Source organism: Opisthorchis viverrini (assembly GCF_000715545.1).
Source record: "Opisthorchis viverrini unplaced genomic scaffold opera_v5_1, whole genome shotgun sequence".
Classification (NCBI taxonomy): domain Eukaryota; kingdom Metazoa; phylum Platyhelminthes; class Trematoda; order Opisthorchiida; family Opisthorchiidae; genus Opisthorchis; species Opisthorchis viverrini.
The window spans coordinates 7442741-7457823 of NW_008751657.1; the positions used below are offsets into that span (position 1 = coordinate 7442741).

The 15083-nt window shown below is 43.7% G+C and overlaps 2 protein-coding genes across 2 annotated transcripts in view; both read left to right on the forward strand.

The window, feature by feature from the left end:
* The window catches only part of T265_12457 (hypothetical protein), a gene marked incomplete at both ends in the record, with an annotated part of 25014 nt that extends 19061 nt beyond the window's left edge, over positions 1-5953 (forward strand). The window contains 3 exons of the mRNA XM_009163873.1: positions 449-657; positions 3876-3960; positions 5510-5953. Of these exons, the coding sequence (XP_009162137.1) occupies positions 449-657; positions 3876-3960; positions 5510-5685 (470 nt within the window). The remainder of the gene's footprint in view (positions 1-448; positions 658-3875; positions 3961-5509) is intronic.
* A 9037-nt stretch (positions 5954-14990) lies between these two features.
* T265_00127 (hypothetical protein) overlaps positions 14991-15083 on the forward strand; it is a gene marked incomplete at both ends in the record, with an annotated part of 43959 nt that continues 43866 nt past the window's right edge. The window contains one exon of the mRNA XM_009163784.1: positions 14991-15068. Coding sequence (XP_009162048.1) covers positions 14991-15068 — 78 coding nt within the window. The remainder of the gene's footprint in view (positions 15069-15083) is intronic.

Here is a 15083-nt window from a genome sequence, read left to right on the forward strand (position 1 = left end):
CAATCAACCGTGACTTCGAAATATGCCAAATTGACCACTACAATCCGGAAACCGTCTGACGTTGCAGCAGTGCCTACAATTTTACCCCACTGAATGAAGCAATCGTTGGGTATTTTCATAAACTTTGTTGCACTGCACATAAGCTTCAAAATTCTCCAAGTCTGCCGAACTGTAACCGTTCAGCGTCTAACTATCGATTCTGGAATTATAAGGAACAAACTGGTAACACTTCGCATTGGACAGTTCCGACAAACTTAAGGTAGCCCTAATAATTATCAACCCTATAGATTGTGTTTTCTGCATTTTTGATTGCGCCCGTAGCGTGAAAACTGCTAATGTTTGCGTGTGTGAGAAGGATGTAAAATACCACGGCAATGAATCAGGTGTGGTACTTCTTCGTTCAGTTCTGCAGTGTTACCTTTGGTTTCATCCACTCTTCTACTCGCAGACGGGGATGGCACGTCACCACGAGCATGCGATGACATTTATCGTGGAGATGGACCAGCTTCAGAGCTCGAATCCCAAGCACTGATCAACAAACTGACAGAACTGAAAGATCAAATTGTACTGTACCTGAACTTACACTCATTTGGACAGTTTATCCTGACACCGTACGGGTTTGCCCGGTATCGTTATCCTGGAAACTACAACAATATGGTAAGCCATTGCCAGGCAACACACTACCTCTGAACCCTAATGCATTAGCCATGAAATATCGAGGAATCATTCGTCTCTTGTGAACATTCGGTTCTGTTGAATCAAGTTCACATCAGATAGGTGAAATCTCTTCCCAGGTGCAAGCCAAAATTGTGGTCAGCGATGCACGTTCCAACAGCTATCGTTTCAAAGTACACTGATTTTCCTAAAATTGATTTTAATTCTGGCAGAAAACCTGTTTTTCATAAAGCATCACTGCATCAGGCGAACAAAACAGAATTAATCGCCAGTGTTTACTGCCTAAGGCTCGGGTGAGTTTCTGCGGTTTGAATAAAGAATCGGAGCTACTCTTACACATTTAATCCAGAGTATTCATTATTTGGCCTTCCCTGATGGTAAACTCACCCTGGTAAGCCACGCTAATTCTTTATAGAGTAACAGAGCAATATGTATCCACAGAGTTCTGCATGGCGAATGCAAGAGGCATTCAGTGATTCCTGGCCATCAGCTGACCAAGATGATGGAATCAGTGACTCAGGCTTAACTTTCATTGGAACCCTAAAAGTAGTTACCGTCCCGAGTATCACATACCAGTTGAGTTGTGAATGGGAATATGGCTGTGCTTGGCTATGGAGAGCATAACAAGGCTAGTCACCTTAATGAGGTCTTTGGAAATGACGTACAAGAGAGCTCCTTCAGATATTCCATTCATAACAGTCCAGCATACCTGCACACGTACAATTTGGTGTGCGCACATGACGAAAAGCTCATCAAAATTTATGGAGAACGCCTGCCTAATGCGATACAGAAGAGCATAACCAGTTGTAGCCTTTCGGATTATTGTGGCCAATCATGTGGGTCCGATAAGACTTGGAGCTCAGGTAACTGAGTTTCTTCGTGATGGATAGTTTGTTCAGACTGAGGAAAGCTGTAACCGGGAAGTTCGAGTACACGTACTTTTTATATGCGCGCTACTATCCATGTTCAGATGACTGTATAACTGTTTTCATAAGAAAACTCTGCTTATGTGGTGTTGCGCAAAAGTGTGAAAAATGCACTAATGCTGTGGTTTGCCCATTCTAGCGGAAGTGCATGAATTTTTTGACCCAAAATGCCCTCCCAAAGCAGTGCAGAGATGCTTCTATAAGCTCATAGAAAGATCACAACACGCGCTCTGGATTCAAGAAACTCCTGTGTGTACTTGAAGCCAGTACAATGAAGATGTGTCCCTCTGTATTGGTCGCTATTTACATGAACGATGCCCTGTATCACTGAAGTACCCAACTCATGAAACGTGCATTCATCCTAGTCTATATCCACCAGCTGATCCCGAGGTCGTTGGGACCTTCATGGTCTTAATGGTCTCTTTCCATCAACACCGTCAATGCGAACCATCCGCCAAATTAGTATCTCCTAGTAAATTATGTAGATACGAGTTGACAGAGACATTCAGAACAGTATCTAGTCCTCGACAAATTCACTCACTTGAATACCAATTTGGCTTTCACGGAAGATCCAGGTGAGTCTAGCTTATGGCCTTCTACTTCGGGTAGACCTCTTTGAAAATCAAGTTGGTCTACAGACGAATCAATTCGTCAGATCTCGTACGACTTTCGTTCTGGTAGAACGGAAACACGTGACCAGCCACGGGCGATCGAAGAGTTGTCAGAAACCTTTTGAGTAGTGGACCACTACCTTGCCCTGTTACTTCTTTCTTTTTACCTAGTGGTTGCTGTGACCATGTTCCGTTATACAGCATGCACTTCAAAAACATGCGGAGATTGTGCACTCCAAAGTCACTTTTCGAGTGATCGCTTCTCATTCTCTTTAAACATGAGTTTTTTTTTAATGAACACAACTCGAAGTATTTTAGTCACCTGCTTTGTTGACCATGAAATCATGCGCTCATCTGGATGAAGTCGGATGGCTATAAACTGGGGTTAGGTCAGTTACCGAACTGAGTCTTAAAGCGTCAAATGCCCTAGCTAGGTGGGTGGTAAGTCGCGGGCTGATTGGTTTTCCTTGCATAAGGTGTCATAAGAAGGCAGATGATTTTGAAAATGCAATGCCCGGGTTAATGGTTGTTGAGTTTGGGTTATCAGTTTCTATCTGTTCATCTCACAAACGAAGCCATCTGTGATATCTAGCATCCAGTACCTTGGTTCAGCTCCTCATCGTTGCTACGAGTAAGAATGCAACTGTTTAGACAAATGTACTCGGCGGTAAAATATAGTAAACAGGTTTTCCAGTTGTCAGATAGCTTCAACTGGATGACTGAAGTTTGGCGCAGGTTGTGAAAGGACTGAAAATTCAAAAGTAGTATCTAAGGTCGGCAATTTAAAATTACACCTGTTTTAATGTAACGGGATTGCGAAGCACCATCATTTAAGTTCATTGAGCTCTAAATCTCCGTACCGCCTTCAAACCCACCTCCATGTGCTGCCTCCAAGTGTTTTTCGCAAATAGCGTACATCTGTTTTATTTACTTAACACACTACTCCCAAGGTTGCTGAAAACCCATTGACAGCTTACTGCAGGTTCCATCCTTCCTGCGGGCAGGCATAATTTCCTAGTTCCCATCAGCCGTATGTTCTTCCTGAGCATCGAATTGCACAGAAGGAGGTCTTTATGTAGCCTATTTAGGTGAGGATTCGCATGAACATCGAGTTCGACTGAGTATTTCATGGACAACTACTCAATTTGTGACTGACCGTAGTTTACCAATACTGTTGGCTTATATCTTCACTTTCCCCCGAAACAAAGGGCTAATATCGCCTGCAACAGTCACACGAATTTCCAAGTTGTCTAGGTTGAAAAGCCCCATATATCGAGTATCTAAATAACCATACAACACCAGGTCACTGAGGCTTCTTCGAAAAAGCATGCGGTAGGTAGTTGTGTTATTCAGGGCAATAGTTTTATCATTTCTATATATAAAACTCATTTCCGGAAGAGTGAGTTTGGATCATTTTTTAGTAGTGCTGGTATCTGTGGGAGACGCCAAAATATCTTATGCTTTTGACATCATTTCTCATGTTGATGAGGATATGAATGGTACCGCAAGAAGACTTCATATTAAAGATAAAACTGCAGCTGAAATAATTCGGTCGGCAGTATCCAAATGTGGTCATCGACACTGATTGAGAGACGAGTTTCGGTGCAGTTGTGTGCCGTCAAAAGACACTTTCGGTATCAATCTTTCTCCTTTGTTCTTCTAGATCAACTTGGGTGAACTCGTTCAGAAGGAAATTCAAAAGCGATACAATTACGTCTACCGAGTCGGTTCGGCTTCTGATCTCCTGTGTAAGTTTCTACCGTAAATGAGGTTTGTACTCTGTCCGGATGAATAGACCGATACGACAGCCGTGATGTTGTTGGTCACCTTTTATCCTTGTGTCCTTGACAACTCATCGTATTCCAGTGTGACCTAATAAAAATAAACGTTTTAATGTAAGGATTATTGTAATCATACATGTTTATACTTATAATAGTAATGCTGTTACCAGTGGTAATCTGTTTCCCTTAGTAGTGTGATATATACACACAAGACATGATCAAAAGTCGGAGAGTAATAATGTTTAAATTTCAAGCCGAAAATAGATGCTGAAAAACTGAAAAAGTGATTTGCAATTAAAGTAATCGGAAAGAAACTTGGAGGTGCACGGGTTTATGACTTAAAGACGTCCCCGTTTACACTGTTGACCCGGTGACAACTGAAATTTTCATCATCATGTCAGGAGTGATTAGAATGCCCCGAGGTAAAAACGGAAATGGAGTAGTCGTGACGACTAGTGGATTTACGAATAGGTATAGTGTTGAATTATCCATTTTTTGGCCATCGCAAACAGTCTGCGTCTAGGGTTTTCACAGTCGCGTTTCTACGATTTATTTACGTACATGCACTTGGTTTTGAAGAGACACGTGACTAGGTTTATGGTATCCTTAACTGTATTATCATACCAGGCAAATTGGAGTTTAGATTAGCACACTTATAAATTACGTTACCCTACACACTGTTTTCTTTTCGGCTCGCCAGCTACTCATAAAATTACAGCAAAGACTCGTAACAATGCCAGTAGATTCTTTGGCCTGAACGTCGAAGTAATGTCCAATGATCTCCCCGTGGAAACCTCATCACAGACCATCAGCTTCATCCCTAGTATGGGTCAAATTGTTGAATTTGTTGAAGTGACTAATAATAGAATTCGGCATCATGATTACTGACTCCTAATGATTAAACGTATGGCTACTCGCTAATTAGTTCGTACCCTGCACAATGAGGGCTTGCACTTTACAAGGGCTTAGGCCTCACATCGTTATTTGTTAGGTGCCCCCACTGTCCCCCCATGTTTGGCGGTGCGAGTGTCCTAAGGAGAACATGGATGACCCGTTGGCATCCTCATCATGTTGATACTGTTTCCGATGAGAAAAAGTTATCGGATTGGAACGCATGGAGGAAAAGTCTTGAAGTTAGTGAGTCTTGAAGTTAGCGAGAATTGAATGTTGGAAAAGATTGTTGCTAACTTGAAGTTCCAGCTGTAATTCTGAAAACAAGTATGGGCAGCATCAAAGCTGTAGCTCGCATTTGACGCCATTTGTTTTGAAGTAACCAATAAGCTTCGGTGTAATTCCTTGACTCAAATGAAATGGAGCTAAAACCTTGAAAACAGTTCACGGATTTTGGAGTATGGTTCATGAAAACTACGCAGACGCCGTGGCCGCAATCATGAATATTGAATTGTACTGAGAACTTTCACCGTTTTATTTGTTGAGTTTATGGTGAGGTCTCAACACTGTTGAAATGTGTTTTGCTTACTTTTCTGTTCACTGTTTTTCTTGCTTTTGTATACAGATGAGGCCTCCGGGGGAGCTGAAGACTTCGTAGCCGGTGTACTGAATGTTCCGTACGCTTATACTATCGAACTTTGCGACGAAGGAAGATATGGCTTCTTACTTCCACCGGCATACATACGTACAGTTGGACGACAGCTTTGGACTGCCGTCAAAGTCTTTGCTTACAACCTGTAGTATACGCAATAGATTGACGGGCAAAAATGTGGCTCTGTCCGTTTCGGACCGACATAATACCCCACTTATCAGACGGTTCCCCGAGTATTTCCGCGCCGCGTTCTTCTGCAGTTTAATACAACCCGATAGCATGTTTTCAAATATTTCAGTTGAATTCAGTAAAACTGTACTATCGAACCCCATTGTAGCCTTTTTTTACGACAAATCCTCATGCTTTTCTATTTTCATTCATATGTGTTTGATAATGAGCTCGTAAAATTGCATACGCTGTCCACGTCTACCATCTTTGAATTAGGCTGTCCAGTTCCTGGTGAGCCCGTTCACAGTGTTCCGTAGTTTTGAACGTCTATCATACACGTTTCCAAAACCGAGGGATAACCTACCAAAAGGGAAAAGTTCATTCTCTTTGTCCTGAAACTGTAAGCGTTTGAAATAACACGGGACTGCAAAAGCGTTTCGTGTCCCCGGGCAAACGTCTACGGTCGAACAGAAGCTGGACTAAAATCTCTAAATTCGAGTCTTCTCATGTTCTGCCACCATGAGAACACCTGACAAGCTGACAGGCTTCTTAAGGTTTGCCAGAGGTCTTTGAACATGACTATGGTCGAGGTAAACGTTGCGACTAGTTCACGAAGTGCACAACTTTCCATAGATGATGCTCATCAATACATACCTTCCCTCATGGGGAGTCACTAAAGAAATTGTGCACGATATTTCTTGTGAACGTTAAGTAGTAGCTGGTGTACGAAACCATGGAGGCACCCGAACTTTTGGACATGTGGGTTATGTGGAGCGGAAGAGTTACGCAACTGCAATGGAAACAGAGAAACAAACCAGACCAGTCTTTTCATCCGAGTGTGCTCACACTATGAAGCTTCACGGACAGTATGGTTGCGTTTGTAAGGTTACAGGAGTGTTTATTCATATTTCGCTGGATATTGAAGCCCTCTGTAAAACACCTGTATTTAGTTTAGAGCCAATGCCATTCAGAGCATCTGAACCGATAAAACCTGGCACATGGTTTAACCCAGGTGAGCTGGGACCAGCTAAAAGTGTGATTTTCTCAGAGGAGCGCTCTCCATGGGAGAAAAGTGAGACACAGCTTATCCATGAAGAAATTGCAGATTCTTATGGGGAGCGCGTTTTAGTGCCTCAGCAATAGATTTGAGGTGCCCTCATTAAGAAATAAAGTTGAAGTGAACACGAAAACTAACTAAATTCCCACTTCTGGTATTATTCAACCGAATGTGGTGGGATTCCTTTGAAATCCACGTCAACACCATCGTTATTTCAAAGTTAGAGTGCCGCTTTATTTAAATACAGTTTATTTCTGCAGTGTGAAATAATGATCATCAAGGAAAAATCGGTAGCGTGTTGTCGAACAATCTTCAAGTCTTGTAAGTAGTGTGGTACCAAGAAAGGTGAGACATCTGTAGCAGAAGTCATCAAAATAGCTAAGTGGCTGCCAATTGGAGAAAGTTACATTCAAAAACCTAGCAACAGATAAAGTTGTCCTTTTATAATACCTCAAAACAATCCTTTGAGTACGGAACGGAAACTCTGTGAGGTTCTTGGTTAGAAAACTGTGCATGTCCTGATTCATTTCTAAAGAATCATCAGTAAAGTGCTCAATGAGTAGAAATGTGGAGAATCTCACTGGTGCCCAACTGTGGCCTTGACCTTGATATGTACAAGAGTTAGGATGCAGACAGTTGTGTACGCATCTGTCTCCACCAGTTCGGCAGTCTTCATGCAGTTTCACGGCTAACTCGGTGCTGAGGGATTTCTTATTCACACGCTAATTGCAGGAGTGCCGTGACTGTCGACAGTGGTTATGTAAATAACAAAAATACTGCACTTGTTGGGGCTCGCGATACGGAACTTTGAATGACGCGTAGGTTTGACAATCCTGAATATCAAAATAAAGAATCGGGTTCTATGTTCCAAGGTAATACTTATACAAAGGCAAGCAAATTTATACAACAAATCTCAAGTGTCTAGTTTCGTGGGGTTAACAAGAGTACGGTGCTGTCATTGACCGACAGTGCAGTGTGAAGGTCCGCACATGAAACAGCGGTGAGCGAAATGTTCACTCAGTAGTGTGGGTTGCGTTCGTCCTTCTCGAGAATAGTCTCGTAATTCCTATTGGCGGTGCGATAACGTGGATCTCATGACAGAACAATTCCGGGCAAGCCCAGCAAACGGGACGGGAACACGCCTGGGTAAGTAGGTCAGATGCACACAGTCACACATACACACCAGTGTCGGGCGGGACGGCCTTTGTGGCAAGGTGAGCGAGACAGGTGAGGACGAGTTGACAAATGGCTGGGGAACCATGAGGTCAAGTTAGATTCAATAGCACCGTCATGTCAAAATGTCGAGAAGCACCGTGTAGCTGTTTGACCCCTTCTCAAAAACCTCGAGGGAGATTTAAACTAGACCGATTGGTCTTGGGCGGCTGATCGGCATGGTGATTAACCCGTACTTGGGCAGCATATAGCGCCACTCACACCTCAGTCAAGGGATTCACATTACTTGGTTATTGGCTGACTGAGTGACATCTTCTTGGTTGGAGGGTTCACGTGACATGTTAATGATCCCCCCTCTGAGCTACCTGCAGTTTGCTTACAATACGAGGACGAAAACTCTCAAACTATCAACTTTGCCCGTATGTTCTGCAAACTGCTGTTTTTTTAGCAAGATGACACAAAGGATTCAAATGAAATCCAAGACAGACTCTGGTTAGTTGTGCACAGCTGGTGAGTAGTAGCTCCGCAGGTGTTACAGATTGCTAACCGAAGCAGAATTCTGTGCACATAGTCCTGATTGTGTGCCTTGTTGGTTTTCGCTTTGGCAAGCTTGTTCCGCCCAGCATCATGTGAATCGGAAAGGCATATCAATTGCATGAGCTTGCACCAAAGATCACGCAGCAAACGGTAATTCTTCCACGTCATTCAGAGCACCTACAAAGGCTTATTTCTAACTGTAGAAGGGTTATTTTGCCGTGGCTAATAGCAGACTGTGACAGGTGGTCTTGGACCAAGGTCCGACTATAACAGAGAAACAGCGGAATGCACTGATGCTTTAAAGAATCCAGCGTGAATAAACAGAACCGATCGATCACTTCTTCACCTACTTCAATTTTATCTTTCGGTCTCCGTCTGGTTGACAAATCCAGCTGCCACTTTCTGCGGGATTCTTGGTATTTTTGGATAACCGTAATTTTTACTTTGTTCAGCGTTTCTCCCACAAGAGGAATCGTTCGCTGGATGGGAAGAGGAAACACGGTATTGATTGATTTCAATCCAATCTGCCATTTTGTCTTCACTGTTAATCGGGTAGAAATACAATATTCCTGATGTATTGCGAATTTTCTTTTCCACAGTACACGTGCCTAACAGTAATACCGTATCCCCGAGTAAGGTCCTGAACTGGTTTGCGATAATAACTGATTGCTATCAGTGTGCAGTTGCGTCTGTATGCTGCAATTTTCGGGGATGAAATTTCGCCTAAGTATTTTTGAAATTTTAGAATGCATTACCAGAAAGTATTTCCCATTCATTTTGTTTGACCATAAAAATCTCTGTATTGAAATGTGGTCTGTGGTCAGAAATATTCGCACAGCTGTACAAGTGGTAAGACAGGAATCAAAAGGATATCTCTTCTGGAACAATGAGTTTGGGGAATATTGGGAACAGGCCTACCCAATGAAACTGAGGAAGGAAGACGATGCATCGCGAGGCCGTTAAAGAGTCACAAACAACTTTCTGACTGGCGATAAAACTAATAATCACTTCCTTTGGGCAAGAATAGGAGAGAAAACTAACAAGTTTTCTTTTCAGATTCTACATATATTTGGTGCCCATTTGTTCCATATTCTCATTGCTCTCGCTGTTGTCTGAAGAAGAAAACGGTTCTTTCCAACTCTTGATCGTAATTAAGTTGTCGTAGTTACTCAAGAATATTACTGAGAAAATCAACTTTGGATGTGTGTCTCTCTAAAAACGTGTCGGTAAATTTCGGTGAAGTTCACTGCCAGTTGCGCAGTGCACCTCATCACAACCTGGCTTTGCAAGTGTAACTGCCACCAAGTCTTCGCTGACTAGTTGTTTGGAAAAAGAGTATTTGCCTGACAACTTTGAACGGGTGCTTCAGAATACCACGGTTCAGAAAAAATTCGGACAATGCGAACTGTCGTTCATGGCGTTTGATCAACGAGGGATCTATGCAGCTGAGCCTTATCATGTGTGATTCTAAGTTTCGCAGTCTGGAGTTCGCGTTATGTTCTTGGCTGTGGAAAGCGTGAAGTAATACGACTCGTTAAAGATGATTGTGGGTTATGCTGTCGTTCACACCCACAAAGCCTTCGAGCTGTTCAGGTACCAGAATGCACGCCCTTTGTTTTGCCATACACAGGACGTAAAGGTGTTCAGAATTAACTTCTTTCGAAGATTTGCGTTTGACTGCACCTTACAACAGCAGTCACTGAAGAGCGTTGCCTGGTGGCAAAACAGTCATGATGACCTTCAAGAGTTCCGGATTATTGTTTACCCACTTATGTAAACGAAATCCGCCCAATTTCAACATCTAACTGAGTTCGCAAACTAATTGTCTTAGCTATATTCACAGATTCCACAGATACAAGGCAATCATCCACGTTAAAGTTTTCCTTCACTGCGGAAACTGCCCTTTCGTCAAAATCATTTATGTTATCAGCAGCAACGCTTCACAGTGCAAAGGCAGCGCAAAACGGGCACGAGGTGGCTCAGAACAGGTGTACGTTAAGGTGATAGACGTCTGGAGATTTGTTCGGATTGCCGCCAGTGTACCACAAAAAACTGAACGACGCCCTAACCTCCGGTGGCAAGCGCACTTGTAAGGACATCTCTTCTGTATTTGCAGACAAAGCAGTTTTGTGAAGTCGGAAACGCAGTAGAACGCCGATGCCGTCATTTGTAAGTTCAGGTCCCCGGAAAAAAAGCGGTCGTTGAGAGAAATGCAATGACCTTTCGCGGCGCAGCCGAAAACTGTGCGGAACTTCGTAGGCTTTCGATGGTTGAAGACCGGATGATGCGGGATGAAGCGCAAGCCTTCTGTTGAACCAGCTGGCGACAGACTTGCATGCCCTTTTCTTTCGTAAATAGTTAGGGTATCTGTGTAGTATTTAGGGAGGCAATCATCCTTCAAAAAGCGACCTTTCAAATAACTGGGAAGTTTAGCCGCCACACTTGGGTTACTAGGTAGGTTCTCCCGATCGTCCTTCCAAGGCGGTGACACCGTCCAACAAGCTTACCGACTGCAATGTGTCTCTCATGATCTCCCTGTCCTATGGGGATAGTGATTTATTTGTACTTTTACTTTCGTTGAAATCCGATTCAGACATCTTCAATATGTGACCCTCAACAGTGGGTTCTTTATTGAGACAATCCACTGACATTCGTTTGGGTCCTTCAAGGCCATTAGATATACGCAGGGATGTTTCGGAGAAGCCAGACGTTGCTTGATAACCCAATGGGTTTATCGGACATTAGTTTCTGTCAAGATCAAGACGCTATTTCCAGGAATTCGTGCGGGTTAAAGGTCCGCAAGGTGCGTCCATTCTTTCGTTGAAATCCGATTCAGACATCTTCAATATGTGACCCTCAACAGTGGGTTCTTTATTGAGACAATCCACTGACATTCGTTTGGGTCCTTCAAGGCCATTAGATATACGCAGGGATGTTTCGGAGTAGCCAGACGTTGCTTGATAACCCAATGGGCTTATCGGACATTAGTTTCTGCCAAGATCGAGACGCTATTTCTAGGAATTCGTGCGGGTGGAAGGTCTGCAAGGTGCGTCCACTTGTTCAGCAGCAAATCCCTTGTAATCAAAGTCTTGGCGGTGGGAAGTGACCCGATAATGTAGGCACAGTCGACGTCCACAACATACCCGTCATGCAAAGACTGTGTAACAAAGCTGACTGTCATGGTGTTCTTGATGATGGGTCCATTTACCGATGATGCTTCTACGCGCGTCGCTTCCCCTTATAACTCAGGTTACCTTGCTACGTCTGCCGGTAGTAGGGTAGTATCAGAACCATTGTCCAACAGAGCATGAGTTAGCAGAGTCTCCTTTGGCCCGATCGGCCAAACTGCTACGAACCCAAGGTAGCTCCGAGGCCCCCAACTACCGTTGAGTTGACGCTGGCACATTTCGTTGCCCTATTGACCATCCACTGTGCGTTGCAAAGCAGACGGTGATGTTGCTGGTTGCAATTCGGGACGTCGCAACGTGTAAGGACGCGACACTTAAATGCTCCATGGGTAGGCTCCAGGCAGTTGTGAGCATTACTTGACTTGGGTTAGGGTGCCAAACATTTCACAGTCAGAAAGGCTATGAGTCTTAGGACAATGAGGACAAGTTATACTCGCTTTCATAGCTACGACTTTGATACGGGTCTTTCTAGGTGAGCGTCCTAGGCCTACTTTGTCTATCTCATTGCCATATCTTCTGGTGCTGGCGATAACACCGTAGAAATTTGAAGCAAGGGATACACTTCGGTTAAGAAAGGATACTGAATCATCAAATTCCGCCTTTGATCCCGAACGCAATATGTCGTCTGCCGCCTCATCCTACCTTTGTTGCAAACGCCGAAATAGACGTTCCACTATATGCTTGCGATTGGTTGAGCAGCTCAAGTCCGCCATGTAGTGCAATTTTCTCAATGCGAGGTCACAGTTTTCCACTTTCCTTATCAACCTTCGTAAGGCATCTACGCCTCCAGGAGCAGTGGGCCCTCCAACCAGTAGTTCGTCCATGGACGACTGTGCAATGCCGTGTGGCCTCCCGGACTGCGTCCTTGGGATATCCATGGCTTTTTGTTACACTGCCTTTCCAGGGAGGAACACACGGAGTTTAGTGGAAATAATGGGAAGGGTACGTCAATTGATTGCTATCATCAAGGAACTGGTCAGGTACGCTTAATTGAACGCTTTCATAAACTTCCAGAATTCTATTTTCGGCAGGTTGGACCCTGGCGTTGTGGTATATTAGTCAACACGTTTGCCGCTAAATTTATGCGCCGCGGTTCGAGTTTTTGCGGTGTCACCCTCCCTATGCCGATCAGTAGGTGACTGTGTTCATTCTGTTTCTCTGAGTTAACCTCCGCTGTGAATTTCTCCACCTTCTGTTTACTGCATGGAAACCCACGTTAACCTTCACCGGACACGGAGATTATATTATCGGAGGACCCATACGACAACAGCTGCTGCTTGGAGGACGCTAACTTGCGCGTTCTAATCCCTAGCTCCTAAATCTGTATTACTAATCCTTCTTCCAGTATATCTTCCTCTAGTCTACTTCTCTGTATACCCGTGTGCCTGCTGGACCATACGCCACAAGCTACGCTTGGCCTAGGGGGAGAATGTTAACGAAATAATGGACGCTGAGAAATACAAATGTCACGATCAACAGTGTTATCAGAATTATCGTTCATAAAGTTGGCAAGTTCTGGGTTCGATAAAGTGCCGAATAACTTGCCGCTTCGTGTTCTGGTCATCTTGGTTCCAAAGTTCCAAATTCAAAATCGGGTGAACGTCCGAGATCCACGGGAAACTTGAGTTCTAGGATTTGAATACTAGAGATTCTTTCTAGCAATCTGCTGGACCACGCCGAGTTAAGCGCAAAACCCCAAAAGCCAAATCTTTCAAATGGAGCTTTATCTGCAAGTGCGTGCGCATAAACGCAATAATTAAATGATGAAACTTTACAGATCTAACATCGTAGGACTATGCCGGCTTCTATACATCGGTTTAAGAACTGCTAATTCCTAGTGGATCTGAAAGTCCACAATGACTCAAAGCCACATGTTTACAAGATAGCAAAACCACGTGTGAACTTAAGCAAAACGTCCGATGATAAGGTCAAAGAACGGTTTATGTTCAGGTCAAAAACAAGGAGGGTGGCATAGGCGCAAACAAAAATAACCAAAAAGGAGGAATTGCGTTGTACAACATAAAAATACAAGAAAGGAATCAACAGCAGAATGCTTCTGCTTTTGCTAAGTCGTATACAAAATAAAAATCTGATAAAGTAGGATGAAAGAAATATAATGTTCCGATTGCGAAAAGTCTAAATAGGTATATATATCCAAGACTAGTCGAGATTTCCATAAACAAAAATGCCTAATTCCTGCCAAGGTCTTAATGGAAGAGGTGATCTGAGTAGTTAGAAAAAGGTTGTGTGAAGAAAGGAAGATCGATGGAAATGTTAAGGTAGGTGGATAAGTTTCGTGATGTTATGAGTTCTTATTTGATAAACTTCCAATTGCATATATTTAACGCGGAGAATCAGGGACCCCCTGGGACAAATTGTATTGTTTCACTCTACCTCTTCGCTTGCACTGACAGTTCAGCTTTCCTTGGTTTATGCGCTTCAAACATTTAACTCGTTTTTTCTTGCCAGCGGCTCGAGGCACAATGCATTTTTCTGCAAAATCCCTGCGGGTGAAATAAAAACTTTAAAGTCAAAATGTTGCACTTCTTTGCATATATCCTCAGACTGAAAATCCCCTTCATCCGCCGTCGTCTTTTGTGATTTGTTTTAATCGATCTCTTTTGAAAATTATTGGCGCACATTCAGCTTTGAACTTCGCCTACTATGGCTTCGGAAGTGGCTTTCGTTGAGAAATTTGTGGGCGTATCGCTTTCCTCCTTCACGGCATGTGGGAAGACCTTAAATGAATACATGAAGGATAACTTTGTGATATTTGTGCGCTCATCTGGCAATCGAAGCACCAACACTATTTTGCGTTACGAATGGGTGTACTACAAATGCAGCAGGCGCCCTCCAAGACCAACGGAAAGCCGTGGAATCCGAAAAAGCTAGTAAGCCGAGCGTATTTTCCGATAAAAAAGTACGCGAAGCACCAGCTGTCCAGTGCGGTTTTGTCTACGGAGGCAAAGGAACCAACTGGCAGTGACCTCTTATTATCTGGAACACAACCACTAACTGTCAAAGTTTATGTACGATCGGCTTCCAGTCAATCGACGCCTAACCGAAGACGAGTTTGGCACATGCAAAAATATGGAACGCCGTAATCTGAGGTGCGGCAGATGCGGCGGACGCACTCGGAAAGATTCTTACCACCAAGGATATACACAACTACCGCCGGAAGTGTCGACCGGCTATGTTGAGTAGGTGCCGAATGGTTGGGTTTTAATGTAGCAGATGATATGCCTTCGGTCCTGGCAAAACTTCGGAAGACTGGACGCGTTCCTGTGTGTCAGGGGGAGGAAGGTCACTATGGCCAAATATTTTTCTCCCGATGGCAGCAGATAGCGTTATTCCGACGGTTTCCCGACGTGTTGAATGTGGACGGGACACATGCAACAAACCGCCTTGGGTAAGTTTTTTTAAA